Source organism: Drosophila erecta, unplaced genomic scaffold, assembly GCF_003286155.1.
Source record: "Drosophila erecta strain 14021-0224.00,06,07 unplaced genomic scaffold, DereRS2 tig00000000-arrow-pilon, whole genome shotgun sequence".
NCBI lineage: Eukaryota > Metazoa > Arthropoda > Insecta > Diptera > Drosophilidae > Drosophila > Drosophila erecta.
The window spans coordinates 6,641,434-6,660,668 of record NW_020825194.1 but is presented as its reverse complement, the minus strand read 5'-3'; the positions used below and the strand labels follow the sequence as shown (position 1 = coordinate 6,660,668).

General features: G+C 42.6%; 5 protein-coding genes across 5 annotated transcripts; all 5 read right to left on the bottom strand.

Annotated features, from left to right (window-relative positions):
- Positions 1–11,800: 11,800 nt before the first annotated feature.
- Positions 11,801–12,884, bottom strand: LOC6554289 (probable palmitoyltransferase ZDHHC24). The gene has a single exon (XM_001981721.3). The coding sequence runs from the start codon at positions 12,746–12,748 to the stop codon at positions 11,882–11,884; it is 867 nt and encodes a 288-aa protein (XP_001981757.3). The 5' UTR covers positions 12,749–12,884; the 3' UTR covers positions 11,801–11,881.
- Positions 12,885–12,919: 35 nt separating this feature from the next.
- LOC6554288 (probable protein S-acyltransferase 12) lies at positions 12,920–13,783 on the bottom strand. Its single transcript, XM_001981720.2, has one exon. The coding sequence runs from the start codon at positions 13,781–13,783 to the stop codon at positions 12,938–12,940; it is 846 nt and encodes a 281-aa protein (XP_001981756.1). The 3' UTR covers positions 12,920–12,937.
- LOC6554287 (probable palmitoyltransferase ZDHHC24) lies at positions 13,782–14,765 on the bottom strand. The gene has a single exon (XM_001981719.3). It carries the CDS (start codon positions 14,721–14,723, stop codon positions 13,887–13,889), a length of 837 nt encoding a protein of 278 aa, XP_001981755.1. The 5' UTR covers positions 14,724–14,765; the 3' UTR covers positions 13,782–13,886.
- Positions 14,766–14,791: 26 nt separating this feature from the next.
- On the bottom strand, positions 14,792–15,780 carry LOC6554286 (probable palmitoyltransferase ZDHHC24). Its single transcript, XM_001981718.3, has one exon. The coding sequence runs from the start codon at positions 15,726–15,728 to the stop codon at positions 14,877–14,879; it is 852 nt and encodes a 283-aa protein (XP_001981754.1). The 5' UTR covers positions 15,729–15,780; the 3' UTR covers positions 14,792–14,876.
- Positions 15,781–17,358: 1,578 nt separating this feature from the next.
- On the bottom strand, positions 17,359–18,383 carry LOC6554285 (probable palmitoyltransferase ZDHHC24). Its single transcript, XM_001981717.2, has one exon. It carries the CDS (start codon positions 18,309–18,311, stop codon positions 17,403–17,405), a length of 909 nt encoding a protein of 302 aa, XP_001981753.1. The 5' UTR covers positions 18,312–18,383; the 3' UTR covers positions 17,359–17,402.
- Positions 18,384–19,235: the final 852 nt, after the last annotated feature.

The following is a 19,235-nucleotide window of genomic DNA, read 5'->3' as shown; positions in this document are numbered from 1 at the left end:
AATCCAAATCTCTATCAAACCCGCAGTCACAATCGCCATCATATCTGCCATTAGATGGCATTGCAATCGCCATCGTCATCGGTGCTTGGGCGTCATCTGCATTTGTCATGGATTCTCCACTTGAAATGGGCATAATTTATGATTTGCGCGTGTAAATCATTTTTCAAGCACCAGCCCGCGATGCTTGTGAATGACAGGACCGAGGGAAACCCCCACCAAACCAACGCCACTGCCATCCATTGCATATACACGTACGTATTTTGCAGTGCGCCGCCGTCTCTAATTGCAGGCGTTGGAAATCGCTGGCGAATCGCTCGCAAATCGCCTAATCAAGCACTTCAATTGACACTGCGTTTTATCACCCTGCCGCCCCGTGTCGTGTGTTCAAGTTTTGTCGAGTGTGAGTTTTGGAAAGCAGATATACATATATGCGTATTTTGTGGTTTTGGCAGGCTTGAAGGGCCATCCCATCTATCGCTGGGCCAGATAATGATCAGTGCTCTTTAATCTCTGAGTGGCCTGACTGTAATCTCTATTTTCGGACACCGAATGGGAGTCCCTTGGCTTTGTAATATAGAAATTACAACTATTTAAAAATGTTTAAATTAAATGATTTAATAAACCTCAAGCTGAAATATTATTTCACTTTGTAACATAATAAATTAGTCTAGCAAATAAAGGATTATAAAAATTGTTGTCTTCCGTTAAAGTTCATGGTAATAGTGTAGGACTGTAGTTACACTTTGATAAAAGTTCATGTTAATTAAGTGGGACTGTAGTTCCACTTGAATTGATTTAATATTTTAAGTGCATTGATCGAGTAGTTTCACAGCGGAAATTCTGACTTAAGTCTTTATCAACCTCCAGCCCAAATTCCATACGCCCTTTCTACACTTTCAACATCAGGGCATTATTCAGTTGGGCATTACATGACCCAATGTTAGCTGTTGTTATGGCAAAAGCTTCGCTTTGGTCTACTTATAGACAATATCTGAAGATCTCAACTCAGTGGCGTCTACACCTCAATTGCGGTAGGTCTGATTGAACTTTCTGGCGCTTTTCCTGGAAATGCTTTATTATTGTTTGCACTGATATACACCGAGAACTTGAAGTTTATTTGTTATTCTGGTTATGAACAATTCGTATGGTCCTTGCACTTCACAGTTCATATTATGCATTGTATCTTCATTGTATATTTCTTAGCACTTTAGTGGTTCCGATTCACTCGACTATCGACGCGGTTCTGAAAGTTCATCGTTGGTTTTTTTGTAGTGGATGTGAATTGTCTGTCTCTTTACCATTTCCAATCACATCACCCCACATGGGGGCTTTAATTATCTATTACCATATCTGTATAATTAACATAGTGCAGTGAGTTTGATTACAAAAACCTCAATCGCATTAGGTAGAAACGAAAAGTTATCCACGTGTTCTTTTTTTTTTGCCTTTCAACAATGTTTGCTTGTTTCTTTTTTTAAATAGGAATTTTCGAATTAATTTGTAATCATTTTTAAAAAAATTCTCACTTTTAAAATACTATGAGAAATACGATTTTTTTGAAGCCACTCCTTTATTTTTCGCTGAACCAAACTTAAACGATCGTATGGAAATAACAGTGGCTGTAATCAAAATTCAAATTGAATATATTTTCGAAAGTCGCGCGCGATTGGGAAAAGTCTTCGAATCGGAATGTAAACAGCGAATGAATGAGCGAAGAAGTAACGGTAAATTTCACATGTGGCAAATGACAATAGAAGTCGCCGACGCAGCAGCCACTGCCACAGCCGGCGTCGCAGTCGCAGTCGCAGCGACCGCGGCGCATTAGCAGAGGTTTTCCCTCCAGCAAAACAGTTGTGGATGCCGCTGGAACAGCGCTGTTAGGCCACTGCTAAGCGCTTAACAGCGAGTGTTGCGCAGCGGCGACATCAGCGTTATCGCTCATAAACGTCATTCAATGGCCATATCTTTATGGGCGCTACTGCTTCGGGGTGTTCAACTATGTGTGTGTGTGTATGCGAGTGTGTGTGTTTGTCTGCCCAGCGAAGCGTTGCTAAATATGAAAACATAAAAATTAATGTTATATTTATAGTGTGGCAGCAAAAGTTGCGGCAGGAGGCGTTGCGGTCGCTGCAGGGCAGCAACAACCATACAAGCAGCACCACCAGCAAAATCAGAAGTGGTAACAGAAGCAAAAGGAGTAGCTACACTGAGCGAAACGAGGAAGCTATGCCTTAAGGATACTTATATGCTGCTGAGCTGCATCTGTATGCAAAAGATACTTTGTGAAACAGAGAAATACAAGAGGATCTAGCCGTAATAAATGTTTAAAATCGTATTTGAATTATTTCTGAACTTTTAGTTATATTACGCGTAAACACGATTATTTGTTTTTGCAACTGTACAGCCATTGTTTGAACTTCAGCTGTTCATTATTTATTATTTATTTAATAATGTTATTTTTTCCTGCCTTCTTTCTAAAAAATAGTACACTACATTTTTCGCTTGTGCAGCAGCAGTATTAAGTCCTGGCCAAGTGTCGGCTGTTGGCTTTTGCTGGCTGGTATTTGTTGGTAGTATATTTGCTTTGCCCCGCGGCGACTTGGACGCTTCTGCTACTTTCCACTCACCCAACTATTTGTAGTTATGCCACAGGACATTGGGGAGGCGACGGAATGGGGAGGGGTGCCAGCAGTTTATCCCTTTTGAATTTCAATAAGCAAGACAAAATATTTTCAACCATAAATCGGTAGAAATAAATACATACATGAATTGGCAGTGGTTACTCGCTAATGGCAACGGCTTTTAATATTTTCACTGTACAACTTTCTGTCAGCACTTTGCAATCTTAAAATATTTACATTTTTGCGGTTTAATATTTTTGTATTTTTGTTCATGTGCCCACTGTATGTTCTGGCCTTTCTGCTGGTATTTGTGGCATGCATTGTGTGCGTTGTGGCCCACATAAGTAGCACGCCCCGCCGGCAGCCGTGCGAAAAAGTTGCGGCCAACGTGGCGTATGATGAATTCAATTGTCTACCCAGGCATTTGCGGCAGATCACTTTAGAGAAGTTAGTTGCTTACGTAGAATAAATGAGTGCTTATAAATCTGTGTGTCTTGCGACTGAGTTTCGGTTTTAAAGAGTCGACTAGTGCTGATTTATTTAGCACGGTAGAGCTAAGTTTAAAGAAGTCTCAACAAAAGGTGTGATACGTCATGTTTCATCGATGACGGATATCCCAGCAAAGCTGTGCTCTAACTTAATTTCCTCTTTTTTTACCTTTTACCACCTTTTCTGCAAATTTCGAAACTCTGATTGCAGCGCACTCAATTGGTCCACTTCCGTTGCCAGTTCGATGGGGAAAAAGGGACATCAGCAGCAGCTACCAACTACCTACGTTTGCCAGGCCAGCATTTTTTTTTCTTAAAGGTAGGAGGGCTTCGAAAAGCTGTGGCTGCCACACGATGGACACAAAGAACTAACCAAGGCCACAAACCAGCCGAAAAGCGGCGACTTCCCTCGCATTAGCAGTCAAATAATCATACGCCGCATTGTCCTGAACCCACGAATTTGGAGCCATGTGGATGTGGAGGCGAAGGCATGTGTCACGGCATCTGTTGTGGATATTTGAATGTGCCATCAACAGGGCGCATGGAAAACGTTTTCATATCAGTGGAATGGCACTCGGTATGGGATAGAGGAACTTTAAACTGCGGGCCTATCTCCAAAGGAGCGGTTGGATTGGGAGGTGAGTGCGTCGTGGGATACAGATAGCAACCACTGCCAGGAGCCAGTAGTCTGCTGTCCCTCAACCGCATCCTCGTCCTGTGTGCAGGACGAAAATTTACCGCTAAGCATTTGCCAACAACGTGCGAGTGTTCAAAGGACAAAGGGGCTCCTGGGTTGGGGGAAAAAGGAACTGGAATGACACGCGACTGCTGGTCGGGATCATGGAGGTCATTGTAATCATAACGGTGGCCCTGCCCTCCGGTCGAGACTTTCCCAAAACAGGACGAAAAAGTGCACTGAAAGGGCGCCAAATTAGTCAAATCGTATAATGGGCATACAGGGTGCAGGCTGCATAATATCTTCGCAATGCAAAGCTGGCAATTCGAAGTTCTGCCCTAACCATTGCCAATATTAAGCCCTATACCATTTGTACATGCTCATCTCCTTTGGCAGACAAACAAAAGCAATCGAGTGGAGCGGCTTTTCTTGATATTTTTCGCTGCGACGCTGACTGCGCCGCTGCTGCTCTGCGACAGCGCTGCTCTCCCGCAGCTTTTCCTCTGCTTTTCCGCTGCTTTTCCGCTGCCTCTGGATGATGGACAAATGGCATCGCCAAGTGAGCAGCTAAGCAGCGACAGTTTTTATGATTTTTCGGTTTCATCCCGCATTTCTGTTGTTTGTCTTGCAATTATTTCCCCTCACGTTAACAGCTTGCTTTTGCCGCCGCTTCTGTTATCCTTTGCTGTTGGTGTCTGGTGTCCTGGTAGTATCATCTACAGTTGAACAGAGTGTGCGCACCATTATTATCAGCCCTTCTAAGTAGTTGCGCTGGCCCATCCCCAAGGACCAGTCAAAAGTTAGGCAAATAGACAAACAAACAGGCAGCAAACTTATCACTTTCCACCTAATTGATATCAGTTGCCGATGCCCTTTCAGCGGCAAGTGGCCAAAAAGTTTCTGATCCCCCAGGGAGCTCGACCAAGTGTTTGGCCAATGTAAATCCGCTTACAGCGAAGTGGACTCATAAATTATTGATTTGATTATGTCACCCGCTGGCCCGACACTCCGCCACTCCGCCACTCAGTCCAGTAGTCACTCACTTTCGGCAGGATGTTGCGGCAGCTGCTGTCCTCGCCTGGTATTTATAAAGGATCAACAAGCGATTATGTCCTGCCGGCACTCGGCGCACAGAGAAAACTGGGCAATTGGACCCAGCTCAGCGAGTGGGTGAGGTGAGCGGCGAAGAGTGGTGACCTCAGGTCGCCAAATCGAAAGTGCTGCCGGATTAGTTGACATATCAGTGTCAACTCTTCGTTACCCATCGCAATCTCCAATCTCCAGCTGCCTCCTCCTTTGTATCTCAATCTGCTGTTGTATCTGCTTCAATGCGGAATGCATTATTGATGAGTGAATTCCGCTTTTAGCGCTTGCCCTTTTTTTTGGTTTGGCCATTTGCATGCATGCCCGCCCCATGCTCGTCTATTTATAGTCGTCGGTTAACTCGATTGCAGAGTCCTTGGCCGAAAACCCATAAAAGAAAGGTACACCCAACACCCACCTGCGGTGGCCTTGCCACATGTTTGCCATTTTCGTGCTGAGCGTATTTCAAGACGATTAAGTGTAAGAGTTGTGCCACTTTGAGACGCGATTGGGCTGGCTACTTTATAAAGTATCTACCTGTCCTTGATTGGTCAAAGGCTGTGGACTTATTTCTGTTTCGGTTCATTAACAGTCATTTTTTGATCAACTTTTTTTTTATTGATTACCAGAACCTCACAAGTCCGTTTGCAAAGAGTATTGCCACATGCGAAAGTCTGACGATGCATACATTCAGTTTATCCTGCCGTCTTGAGCAACCTTTGATACCATTTTCTTGCGTGTCCTCCGTGTGTTTTCCAATCCTGCCCCACATCCGCTTTCGCATCCTTGGAATCCTTCCCTGCTTATATGCCATTTGAGTGCCTGTCATGTTTGTCGGACGGTTGGAGCTGGGCGCCTGCAGAGATGCTCGATTGATGCTGCTCACAGATTTCCCATCGACCTTGGGCGGAAGGAATTTCCCATTTCCCCAACTAGCTTGTAATTAAAGCCCGTCGCTATCTGCGGTTAGTAGCTTGCATTTGCTGCGTGTTATCTAAACCTGTTCAGCCACTCCGGCACTCAAGAGATCTTAGTCATCAGCATTCCTACTGATTCTACACAGCAAGAAAACAGTCCTAACAGGCTGTAAACTTCTATGTTTCTATAAACGTAATCCTATTATTATTATAAGTAGTGACGCTTGATGTATATACTCTACACAGAAAGCAGTCCTCGCAAGCTGTAAACACCTTTGTGTCTATAAATCTTGTTACTAATATTAGTAGTAACTAGTTTTGTTCTCAGTGTGCCCCTCTGGCTTTCAGAATGTGTTAATCATTTCACTTGGCGCACGTTTCGTCTTGGCTGTTTTGGGTCATTTGAGGGCCTTCCTTTCAGGGGCTCCCCAATCCGTTAATTTTGGCCAGATCTTCTCCTGTGTCCCTGCCCCTCCCCCGCGCCCAATGTCATGTTGTATGCCCCTCGGTTGTCGTCCATTTGTAGACATATTTGTCGTGCGGTCCGCCCACTTTGTCACTTTGCAGTCCACGTCTACCGCCCACGCAGCCCTCGGCTGTTGGCTTTTATTTATTTGTTTGCCTTTTGTTGACAGCAATTTAAACGCTTCAATGGACTGCCGCCGCCCGCTGTCCTTCAAGCCACCACCCATCACCCACCACCTGCCACCCACCCCACTGAACCGTTAGAGCGCAAAAAGGGTTTCGCAAATAAGTTTCACCTCGTAAATTAATTTCTCCACCTCTTGGTAAGAAGATACATTTGGTTCGAGTGTGTGGGTGGTTGGAAGAAGGTTGGAAAGGGAAAATGGAAGTTTGAAGTCAAGACGCGACCTCCGCCATCCGCCAAAAGGTCAAAGGGATTTGCGAACTAATTAATTACCCCTCCATTCCAATTACTGCAAAATAAAGTGCGAACATAAAACAATGAAACGGTACGACCAATATTTCAACCAAAATTTTGTGGTTATTTGCATTTCGATTATTTCATTTGATAATTTTATTTGTTTAAAATGCAAATTGTTTCTTTTTTGGCCAGGGCTAATTTTCATTTGCGGATTACCGGAATGAGTGCGAAATTATTTAAATGGTTTTCCGCATTTATTGCTGTGAGATACAACCTACCATTGATTGGATATATTTTAAGGCCCTTTGATTTATTTCTGTATTGTAATTGAACGCATATGTACATGTGTGCATCGAACACTTAAGCTTCTTGAAGCTTAATGGCTGAAAGTCCTGTATTGTGCTTTAAATAAACGCTAAGAGGAAAATGTCTACTGCATATTATAAGTTTAAAACTACTGAGAGAATGTCTTAATTATTACCGAAATATATGAAGGTAAACAGCATCTTTAAATAATAATAAGCAAGTTGTCATTTTGTATAAAGTTAACTACGGTGAGTTAAAAGCTGCAGGATTTGAGTAAATTCGTGAGTTGTCAGTTAAGCCCTTAGTTTCCCCAATATTTTCCATAAGCCCCCATCCCTTCATCCTTTTCAGCTTGTCACTTTAGCCAAAGGCTGATTTTTGACCCATACCCTTTCACTCGAACAGCTTTCACTTCCCGTTGGCACAAGGACCTCGCTAAGGTCGCTGCTCCTTACACTGTTTTCGAGATCCTTCGGGGCGCATTGCCGCGTTTATGTGATTCAATTTACTTCGATTAGGCATTCCAATCGGTGGGTGGAGCTGACAGATGTGCCTTGTCATGGCTGACAGATTTATATTAAGTCGGGCGGGAGCGTTTGAAATTAAAATGGCTTTTGCTCATCAAGTTCCGTTCTGGAGCGATGAGCGCGCGAAGGAGATCAACCTCCCAGTGTGACAGCTGTTGCTGTGCATGTGTGCGTGTGCGTGTGTGTTTATGTGTGTGTGTGTGGCATATTTGGATATTGTATATGGTATATTGCATATTAGGACAGGACATTCCAGCAAACAGCCAAAACTGTTTTATATCCGGTTGCGACGCCGGTTCCAACTTTTCCGTCGTCCAGACTACACCACGTGCCCGCCGGGACTTCTTCCGCCGTCCGTCGTCCTCCTCCTCGGCAATCCGGGCTCCTGGATCCTTGGCCTTCAGCTCTGTTCCTCCTCCAAGCTGTCACGTCCCCGTCTGATGGAGAACTGTCAACTTTATTGCTCATACACAGCACGAATTGTTTTAATTGTAATTTTTGCATTTTTTATGCAAGCATTTATGAAAAGAAAACTGTTTACTTCACATATTTTGAATAGAACCTTGCTTAAATCGCATAGGAAACAACTAAGACGAAGTAAGAATTAATCGATAGAATTATATTTTTTGATCTCTTTTGACTTAATAACCTAGTATGTAATATTCAGTGGAGTTATTTTAGTGTAGCGATTGTCTCGTCTGTCAATCTCCGTCACCACGTAGCCCAAAACTTCCGGACAGCACATATTTTGACTCCGGCATATGGTGAATCGGATTTTCCAAGCAGAAATTTTCCGGGGGAAGCCTCCATTATGTGCACGGCACTGCACGTGCCTCGTTTTTGTGGATGGGGGGCGGAAAAGCGTGGGAGGGAAAGGGGGAGAGGGCGTTAAGCGCCCAGGCGAACAATTGAAAAATTAACAGTATTTATTTATGATGAACAACAAAAAGAAAGAACTGCGAACCCGATGAAGCTCATTCGCAATTCTTCGCTTGAAAATCCACGCATTTTCCTCCCACCCTTTGGAATTTTCCCACCATTTCCCCGCCCAATTCACTGCGTGCTCGGCATGGAAAAGTGGCGAATAATGCCAAGGGCCAGAAGACGAAAACGGGCAGTTGCAACAATTTTTTAATTGGCGCGGAAATTGCTGATGGAATTGACGCTATGAAAGGCAATTTCGGACTACAAGCTGCAAGGCTGTTGGCCAATTTGCCGCTGAATGCAAAACGAGATGCTTGAAAAGTGCGAAGGGATAAGGAAAAGGGCTATATTGTATATTTGGAGAACTGCAAACTATCGAATTTCTGATACCTTTCACCTCAAATAAGCCAAATCCAATTCATTATTCAGCTGCTCTTGAAGTTTGGCCAATAATGCCATAAATGAAATGGGGCCAAGCCTCGATTGATACCCTACTTAAAGAAAATATCAAATATTCAAGCGGCTAACGCTGCTCAGGTGCCCTTGGGCTATAAATTTAAAAGGTAAATGGAAATCAATGCAGAATTATAGCACATTAAAGCCATAAATAAGATGGAAATAAAGGCGAACCCGATCAAAATGGGAATGGGCAAATCGAGCTGGTCATTTATTTAATTTTTCGCACGATTTCAGCATTTGCCGTTTGCTGCCTGGCAAAGGCCGCAGGCCAGGAGCAAGCGAGATGGCGCTATGGAGTAAGCGAGACGGAGACAAAGGAAGCCTGGACGAGATAGAAACATCAGTTAAATGACCGCAAAGAGGAGCAAGAAAGGGGGGTGGGAAACTGAATGTGCGTACGTGCGAGGGGTGGGTGGTGGCAAAAGGGATGAGGAAAATGCGAAATGGGAAATGGAAAAGTGGCATCGTGTGAAGTGCCGGGCAAATAAATGGGTGGTAGGAATAATATCAAGGGGTCACGGCACGGGAAAATGCAAATAAAGCCAAGAAATACTGAATACGGCAAAAGGTGAGGCACTTCGTGCAAATGAAATTACCCAAAGACCCAGAGAAACACTGAAACATATACATACATATATGAATGTACATGAAACTAAGTGCAAGCCACATGAAATGTATGCAAATGTTGCAAATGCCACCAAAGAAGTTCTCGAATTTCAAAGAAAATATGACAAACTCATTCGAATGAATTTCCCCATCCAGAAATAACAAAGATTGCGACAATTGTAGCACAGCGGAAAATTGGGGTGAGTTAACATAAAAGGCAGCAGCGAAAGAGATGGCAACAGTAACATTAGAGTCCACTTTTCCCGTCAGGGGAAATAATTGCCAAACAAACAAAAGGAAAACGCGCCGAAACCGAAAAATCATAAAAACTGTCGCTGCTTAGTTGCTCACTTGGCAATGCCATTTGTCCATCATCCAAAGGCAGAGGAAAAGCAGAGGAAAAGCAGCGGAAAAGCAGAGGAAAAGCAGCGGAAAAGCAGAGAAAAATCAGTTCCCTGGCAGAGCAGCAGCAGCGAAGTCAGCTGCTCGGCGAGCAGAGAAAATTCTTTGTGAAAATCTGCCGAAAAAAACCGCTTCACTCGATTGCTTTCGCTGGATTGCCAAAGAAGCTGGGAATTTGGGATTAAAATTGTTACTGGTCAGGGCTGAAATGATTTAATTTCCATATGAAATTGTTTAGAATTGCTTATACAGCGTGTGCTTTAAGCCAGCAGGAACCCGTTACGGAATATGACTAATTTGGCGCCTCTTTTGCGGACATTGGGGAAGTCATCTCTTGCAAGGGGAGCCGCCGTTATGATTACAATGACCCCCATGATCCTGTGTCATTCCGGCTCCTCTTACCCCTGCCCGCAAAAACCCCTTTGTCCTTTGAGCACTCGCACGTTGCTGGCAAATGCCTAGCGGTAAGTTTTAGTCCTGCACACAGGACGAAGCAGAGTTTGGGCTGAGAAACAGATACAGGCGGCCAACCAGTTAGCAGACCCGGCTTCTGGCAGTGGTTGCTATCTGTGTCTGAGGACCAAAAGGACTTAGTTCCATGTCTCCGTTGGAGCTGGGCCCGCAGTTAAAGTTGCCCAAACCCACATCGAATATCTGAGCCCATTCCGCCTGCTGACATGCCAACGTATTCCATGGACCTGGTTGACGGCACATTCAGATATCCACAACAGATGCCAGGACAGGCTCCTCTGCTGAAATTCCCACTCTCGATGCGAAGACAATGCGGCGTATGATTACTGGACTCCAGATTTGTGTGTGGTGAACTGCTTTGCGGTCTTGGTTAGATCTTTAAGGCCAGGCACACGTATCAGCTGTTATTTCTCTCCTACCCTTTTTTCTTTTGGAGGAAGTCGCCCAATTGAGTGCGCTGCAATCAGGAATCAGAGGTCATCAGACATCAGTTGTCCGGCGGAGGCGAGTGGGAATGAGAAACGGAATCGAGGACTTTGATATGACCGTCGCAATAAGCGATTGCCGGAACAAATGTCGCTGACGGCGAATCTCCGCCCTTTCCGATTGGCCAAAAAGTGTTGACAATGCCATTTCTCAGTGGACCGGGCGGGAATGCCGCTTACCGAAGGCCGAGGGCATCTGGCTCCATGGTTCCATTCCATGGCACCTCTCGAATGGTTTTCCTCATTTTTCAGCCAGTTTTGATTAATGGTCAGGCGGTTTGAGCCGGCGGCGACTTTTTTATTTGGCAATTATGTTGTTTAGACCTCGCAGCAGATTTCGCACCTCGAACATTTTTCATGCACCGAAACACGGAAACGCCCACTCATGGACTTTGATTCCATGTTTTGGGGCTTGTCACTGGCATGCGCCGTCATTAATTCTCCCATTTCCACAGCCCCCTGGGCACCCATGAATTGTCTATACCGAGCTGTTGTTGTAGCCGCTTTCATTTTTCAAAACGGACTTCGGCATTTTCCGACACTTGACAAGTGTTTTCGACTTGCGGCAGAAGGTGTCACAAGCCATGGACAGATTTGAGGTTGATTTCGATGGGCAGGATGTATGTACTTCTCAGCGAAGATTTATGCAAATGTAGAGAGTTTAAAGTTCGAGTTAAGGACTCCTATCTGGGCAATTTGATTTTATTTTTCCATGCGCAGTGAAGTTGTTTTTCGTCTACATTCAGTTTCATAACATAGATATAATCTCACGTTTGTTTTTAAGCGCAGAATTCTTTATTTAGCCACAAATACTACCTTGCGCCAGATGCCAATTACCCAGAATATTCCTGGAAAATCTGCCAAAAATAACTTTTGACAGCAGATGAACTTGGACACGTGGCAGATCCCTGCCCACAACCACCACCGGCTTTCCATGGCAATTAGCAAAATTAAATGAAGTGAAAGACTCGATTGCGTGGCATGGTAATACACAATATTATATCAATGGACATGAATAGATAGATGATATCTAAATCCGACTAGACGGCTGCGATTTCCATTGTGTGCCATTGTGGGGCAGTGGACTTTTGATATTTGGCGATAGGAAAGTCCACAATCGACGGCTGCCGAGGACCAGAGCCAAGTTATTCTTGATTCCAAGATCGTAGGTTCGATCCGAATAATCGTGCATTACCGAGTTTTTGTGCACCGTCACAATTTGAGTGCAAAACAGAGCTGCTGGAAACACAACGGCAAATATGTTGACACTTAAGACACTGATTATTCGACAGAAAACCGTAAAGTCTTGTGCGCCAGGATTTATAATCGCATTATAAATTATCAAATTGGCTGCGACTAAATCGAAAAGTCCAATACCGTGCTTATGGGCCAACAAGAAGTTATCAAATAAGGCCACTCCGCTGCCGATGGCCGCGTAAAATGAGAACCATATGAAGTATCGCTGATTATTGTGTCCCACGCAGTTGCCCACAAAATTGCAGTGGTGATCCCGCTTCAGAATGCACGCATTACAGGTATCGCAGTGCCAGGACCTTGGCGGCACTGTCCTCTGGCATATGTTGCAATAGTGCCACAGATGCTCCTCACCTTTCATCGGCTGCTGCATTTTAGGCGGCAAAGAGTCCACAGTGGTCAACGTCTTGGTGCAAAGCCTTAGGTTTCCCAGAATGTTGTAGACAATCCAAGTGGTCAACAGAAAATGAACCGACTGTCCAAAGAATCCCAAAAACTGTGGCATTACGTACAAAGCATCGAACATGTAGAAGAACAGGATAATGCAGACATTTAATGAAACTGCGAAGATATCTGCCCAGGATTTGGTGCCCTTAACGCGTCTTGGGATGCTGATGGTCTCGACTTGATCCACTGATTGCATGATGCCAAATTTTGATAATGGAAATTTTCATCCATTGGATATAAGAAAAAACTGTAATTTTAGTGAATGCTGCTGAACACTATGATCAGAATATAAAAGGCTGATAGATCATCTAACAGTTTTGCAAGTTTTAATATTATTAATACGCCACTACAATGGTAAGTGGCGTAAGTAAGTTTCAAAACCTTTTTAATGCTTGATGATGTCAGACTGTTTTTCATTCCATTGGGTACCATCGTGGAGCAAAGGACTCTTAACGGTGGGTGAGAGGAATGTCCAAAAGACTTGTTTGCCGACAATCATTTTGAAATTCTCCCATAAGCCCAAATCGTAGGTATCACTGTTAAAGTCGTGCAAAGTGCCATTAAGTATAAGTACCGATATTTGCAGAAGCATCGAAGATAGAGGGGCTGCAAGTATGTAACTATTGAGTATTAGGGTGAAGACAAGCCAATATGGAGGTAAGTTATCCCTATGAAAATCCGAGGATATCAGATCCGAAAAGCTGAAGTACTGCAGGGTAGCAATGAAATGGATGGCCCAGGCCGCGCCAGTTCCCAAGGCCATAAAGAAAGTGAACCAGAAAAAGTATCTCTGATTATTGTGCCCAATGCAAGTGGCAGTGAAAATGCAGTGGTGGTCCCGCTTCAGAATGCAGCACTTGCACAAAATGCAGTGCCAGGATCTTGGAGGCATCAGTTTTTGGCAAATATCGCAGTAGTGCCATAGGTGCTCCTCTCCCGGTTCCGGAAATTGCCGATCCTTTGGCAGACTCTCCACCGAAGTGTTTGTAATATGACAGGCCAGCATATTGCCAAAGATATTGTACATTGTAAAGATGGCCAGTAGCCAGTCGAGCTTGTACATCAATCCTGCGACATCTAACAACTGGGGCACCACGTAAAACATATGCAGCCCCACAAAAAAGAAGGTGGTCAAGATCACGAAAAGTACTGCGATCGGATGGGAGATTCTGACGAACATCTTTGGGTTTCGACGAGCCAAGTAGTTGGTGCAGGCCAATATGAAGCACATGATTCGAAAATGTTATACAATTTTTGGCTATAAACTATTGTTTTGGTGATAATGACGTGTTGAGCATTACGGAGAATTTTTCGGTACACATATAATTCTTAATTTAGAAGCATTGCTTAATTTGCCAGTGGGTTCCATCGTGCAGCAAAGGACTCTTCAGCGAGGGGGATAGAAAAGTCCAGAGGCCTCGCTGACCCATGATAAGCTTGCAGTTCTTTTGGAAACCCAGATCGTGAAGGCGACTAGAAATTTGATAGTAGGTCGAATTGAACTTTAGGATCTGCACTTGAAATCTCAGCATGAGGGCGGGAAATCCGAGTGCGAATATATTGAGAATCAAGAACACGTACCGACGGTAACTCAAGTTTATTTCAGTATTACCGAAACTTAAGCCAGCCTTCATTCTGTGCAAAAGATAAACGCTCCTACCCACATCACAAAGTAAGGTGGCCATGCTCATGAAAATTCCAAATGCCAAATAGAACGTAAACCAGAAGAAATATCGATGATTATTGTGTCCGATGCAAGTGGCTGCGAAGATGCAGTGGTGGTCTCGCTTCAAAATGCAGCACTTACACAGTGCACAGTGCCAGGATCTTGGTGGCATGAGTTTCTGGCAGATATCGCAATAATGCCACAGGTGCTCCTTTCCCGGTTCCGGAACTTGCCGCTCCTTAGGCAGACTCTTCACTGCAGAGCTTGTACGGTGGCAGGCCAGCAGGTTTCCAATGATATTGTATGTTGTAAAAATCGCAGATACCACAAAGAACTTATACATAAAACCATCGTGAACATCGGGCGCCACATAAAAGACCTGCAGCGTGAAGAAGAAAGCCGTGCCCACCAGTAGAAAAATCGCTGACAAAGGATGTCCTATGCTCACGGTCTTCTTAGGATAGAGACTGGCATATTCGCGGCACCAATCATTTACGATACACATGGTTTGATTGTAGGATTTTGTGTACAATAATGATACAGAGCTTGACTTTAGTTGAAAATAAGTTATGATTGGCTTGTTGAAATGCACACAGCTTGGAAATTTTTTTCCTATATTTAATAATACGTTACAATTTATTGTGAGACGTCCATTAATTTAGTGAGACTTCTTGATCTGCCAGCGTGCACCGTCGTGAGGCAAAGGACTCTTCAGCAAGGGCGATATAAAAGTCCAGAGTCCTTGTTGGCCCATTATAGACTGGCAGTTTTTTTGGAAACCCAGATCGTAGGTGCAATCGAAAATGTTGTAGTACGAAGAGTTTTGACTTAAAATCAGCATTTGATATGCCAGCATAAAGCCAGGCATAAAGCTGGCGCTAATATTGAGGAGGAACGCTAGGTTCTCAAAAGTATTGGCACTATAATGTTGGTAAAAAATCCAACTTATTACATCCACAATCAAAAACGAAAGCTTCTTGAAGTGCCCGCCATTCTGCAGCACATACATATAAAGGGTAGCAAAGCTTACGAGTAGGCCGAGCGTTGAATAAAATGTGAACCAGAAGAAATATCGCTGATTATTGTGTCCAATACAATTGCCGATGAATATGCAGTGGTGGTCGCGCCTCAAAATGCAGGTGTTGCACAAAACACAGTGCCAGGATCGTGGAGGGCTGAGTTTTTTACAGATTTCGCAATGGTGCCACAGGTGCTCCTCCTCCGGAGACGGGAATTGGGAATCCTTGGACAAAGTGTTCACTGATGAGCTTGTCATATAGCTGGCCATCATGTTACCAAGGATGTTGTGCGTTATGAAGGTGGAAAATATCCAGTAGAGCTTGTAAGCCAAGTCGCCAAACACTTTGGGCGCAATGTAAAACATCTGCAAAGAGAAGAAGAACGCTGTGCAGCTCAAGACGAAGATTGCCGAAAGAGGGTGACCTATTTTCACAAATCTCTTCGGGTAGCGATTAGCAAAATATTGGCAAAAACTATTTACGTAGCACATCTTTTAGGATTTTGAAAACTTATGTTGTTTAGACTGATTGCAGGATGTAGAATTACAAACATACACTTCACAGAAGAAGAAAGGCCAACTCGTAGAATAATATGTTTCTCTTTCGTACTTCCACTAGCTGAGTAACAGGTATCTGATAGTCGGGATAGTCGACTATAGCATTACATCTTTTTTTTTTTGCAATTTTTCTGATGTGATGATGTTGAAGAAATTCAACAAAATAAAGAAACACTACAGGGCTGAAGTTCTTTACTCATACATACATACATACATACATATGTACATACATACATACATACATACATATGTACATACATACATACATACATACATACATACATACATACATATGTACATACATACATACATACATACATACATACATACATACATACATACATACATACATACATACATATGTACATACATACATACATACACACATACATACATACATACATACATACATACATACATACATACATACATACATACATACATACATACATACATACATACATACATACATACATACATACATACATACAAACATATATGCATGCAAACATACATACCATACACCGGTACATACACTTCACATACACTACACATACACTACACATACAAGAGAGATTACTTGACATATTTTCTGACTCCAAATTAGAAGACATGCCTTACAGTCTGCGCCAGAACTAGTTGGGAATTATAGGGCTACAAGAAAATATTTTTCCTGAACAAATATTAAAAGCGGCAATAACTATGTGCTCCAACATAAGTTAAACATTCTTCAGGCTTTATTCAAGACAATTTTTACTGCTCACTTTAAATACCTCACTATTTCACTCACTAAGATAATTATGACAAAATAATAGATTATTATTTAATTACTTACAGCTCGAGATTATACATACATACATACATACATACATACATACATACATACATACATACATGCATACATACACCGGTACATACACTACACTCACTGCTCCACCGGTACTTGAACTATTTTGTGACTCTAAATTAGAAGACATGCCATTACAGTCTTCACTAGAACTAGTTGGGAATTATAGGGTTACAAGAAAATATGTTTCCTAAACAAATATTAAACCAATGTATGGCCGTTACGCATCTTATTATTCGAGTGTCTTTGCTTAAACTCTGCATGTTCAAAGGCTGAAGTTCTAAACTTCATAACTCAACTTATCTTTATGGGATTTTTAAGTGGAATACCTCTAAATATTTCTGGCGCAATTTACTTAAAATCTGCATTCAAAATTGGAAATTTATTTTTTTTTAAATTTTTTTGATGTTATGTTGTAGAAATTCAACAAGAAATTAAAAAATGTCCCAAGGCTGAAGTTCTAAATCGTTCTTAATCGGATATTGAAGTAGCATATCTCTAAATGTTTCTGGGGCAAAACTCTACAAAAAAATTGCATTCCAATTTTCCAATTGTTTTTTTTATTTTATTACTTTTTCCCCAATTTCTACCGATATTCCAGAAAATGTTGAAATTTCTCGTTTGCACTTCCACTAGCTGAGTAACGCGTATCTGATAGTCGGGGAACTCGACTATAGCATTCTATCTCGTTTTGGTATAAGTTTTTTCACATATATTCGAATTTGTTTGCTTTATAATATACAATATTTTACAAATAGAATTTACACTATCTGCTTCTGGCACCATCGGGTGCCATCGGTAGGAAGAGGACTTGCGATCGTTGGCGAGAAAAAAATCCAGAAACGCCGCTTACCCAGGACCATATCCATGTTTCTTCGCCAACCAACATCATAGCTGCGATCGAGTATCTCATAGCATGTACTGTTCCGATGGACCATTATCATTTGAAATATGAACATACCGACGGGGACCACAAAAAGGAATAAATTCAGTTTGAAGAGATTGGCGATGGTGTACTTCCAGTTGAAATCAGTATCTTGTGTTCGATCCCGGTATATTAGTAACAGAGGATCGGATACCAAAAAGGCTTTATTCTTCCAGTTCAAAATGCCATTGTAGACGAGCGCCTGTCCACTGCCAAAACTGAGGTGAAACAAGAAGGCGAGGAAATACCTCTGATTGTTATGGCCAACGCAATTGGCAAAGAAGGTGCAGTGGTGATCCCGCTTCAGAATGCAGACGTTGCACAATCTGCAGTGCCAGGACCTCGGTGGCACCACCTTTTGGCAGGTGGAGCAGTAGTGCCACAGGTGAGCCTCACCTGTCACAGGATGCTGTCTATCCGGAGGCAAACCCTCAACTGAAGTATTGCTCATAAAGCCGTGGCACCAGTTGCCCAATATGTTAAGGACTGTATAAATTCCCAAACACCAGCATAATTTGTGCCCAATCCCATGGGGATCGGTTATTTCCGGCAAAACATAGCATAATTCGTAGACAAACAGGAATCCAATCAGACAAAGTAAAAATATTGCCGAAAAAGGATGTACTAGACGGACAACTTTTATGCGATGCAATTGAAAGTATCGATGAAACACTTCCTCGGCCCGAAAACACATTCTTCGACAACAGGCGCAAACAGATTTTAGTGTAACTCGAAATCGTAGCATTTATCAATGACAGACAAATTGTTAAATTTATCAAATAATTTGTTGTAACCTAATAGACTTTGGACACCAGACTTGCCTCGATTTGGAAATATGTATCTAACTGGCATAATCGCATCACTCAGTGAATTGGAAAAATCTGGCATTGTACGTGGACTTTGGTGGGTGCTTTCAAATTCAATTTCTTTTCCTTTTTAATCGGATTAATGCGAAATTACGTTTTATAATTGCTGGCGTCATTTGAGGCTTATGAGGCAGAATTATAAAAAGTGAGGGCGGAACATTTTCATTTAAGTGTTGCTTTAACTTAATCTCTTCTAATAATATTCTACACTTCGAAAGATTTGGTTTATGTAGAAAATAACCTTAAAGTTACTCATATTTTTACTGTATTTACACAGCAGTGTAGGCGAAACCTTGCTTATAAATGCAAGCTTATATGCAGAAAATAAATTGGAAAAAAAAAAAAATAAAAATGGAGTGAACAAGCGCATCATCCTGGGCAAAATATGGTATTTTGCAGCAGCTGTATGTTATGTAAACAAAGAGCAGAATAAAAACAACGAAGAATGCATATCAAATACATGTAGTAAACAGCTGGCTAAAGTCGACTTCATCAGCCCACCGACCGCAAAATGGCAGCTGTTGGCCAGGTTTAGACCGCAGGAGCGAATGTTGTCTATTTCGCATAAATTTTGATGAATTATTAATATGAACTAAGCATTTTGAATGTGGCCAGCCCAGGTGGAAAGAGTGGAAAGGTGGTGAGGACGCGGTTTTTCATTTTAAGCTCACTGAGGTGCACCGCACACCTATAGAGGGAATTTTTCCTTTCGCAGTAAAGTAGAGTGGCAGTTTGCTTTTCGTTTGCATAAAATATGTACGACGGCGGGGCGGTAGTTTCCTCACTTCGTGGCTAAATGTGTT

Bases quoted from the DNA above. Each gene is read 5' to 3' on its own strand.
- LOC6554286 (XM_001981718.3), bottom strand. From the start codon at position 15,728: ATGTGCTACGTAAATAGTTTTTGCCAATATTTTGCTAATCGCTACCCG.
- LOC6554285 (XM_001981717.2), bottom strand. From the start codon at position 18,311: ATGCTACGATTTCGAGTTACACTAAAATCTGTTTGCGCCTGTTGTCGA.
- LOC6554289 (XM_001981721.3), bottom strand. From the start codon at position 12,748: ATGCAATCAGTGGATCAAGTCGAGACCATCAGCATCCCAAGACGCGTT.
- LOC6554287 (XM_001981719.3), bottom strand. From the start codon at position 14,723: ATGTGTATCGTAAATGATTGGTGCCGCGAATATGCCAGTCTCTATCCT.
- LOC6554288 (XM_001981720.2), bottom strand. From the start codon at position 13,783: ATGTGCTTCATATTGGCCTGCACCAACTACTTGGCTCGTCGAAACCCA.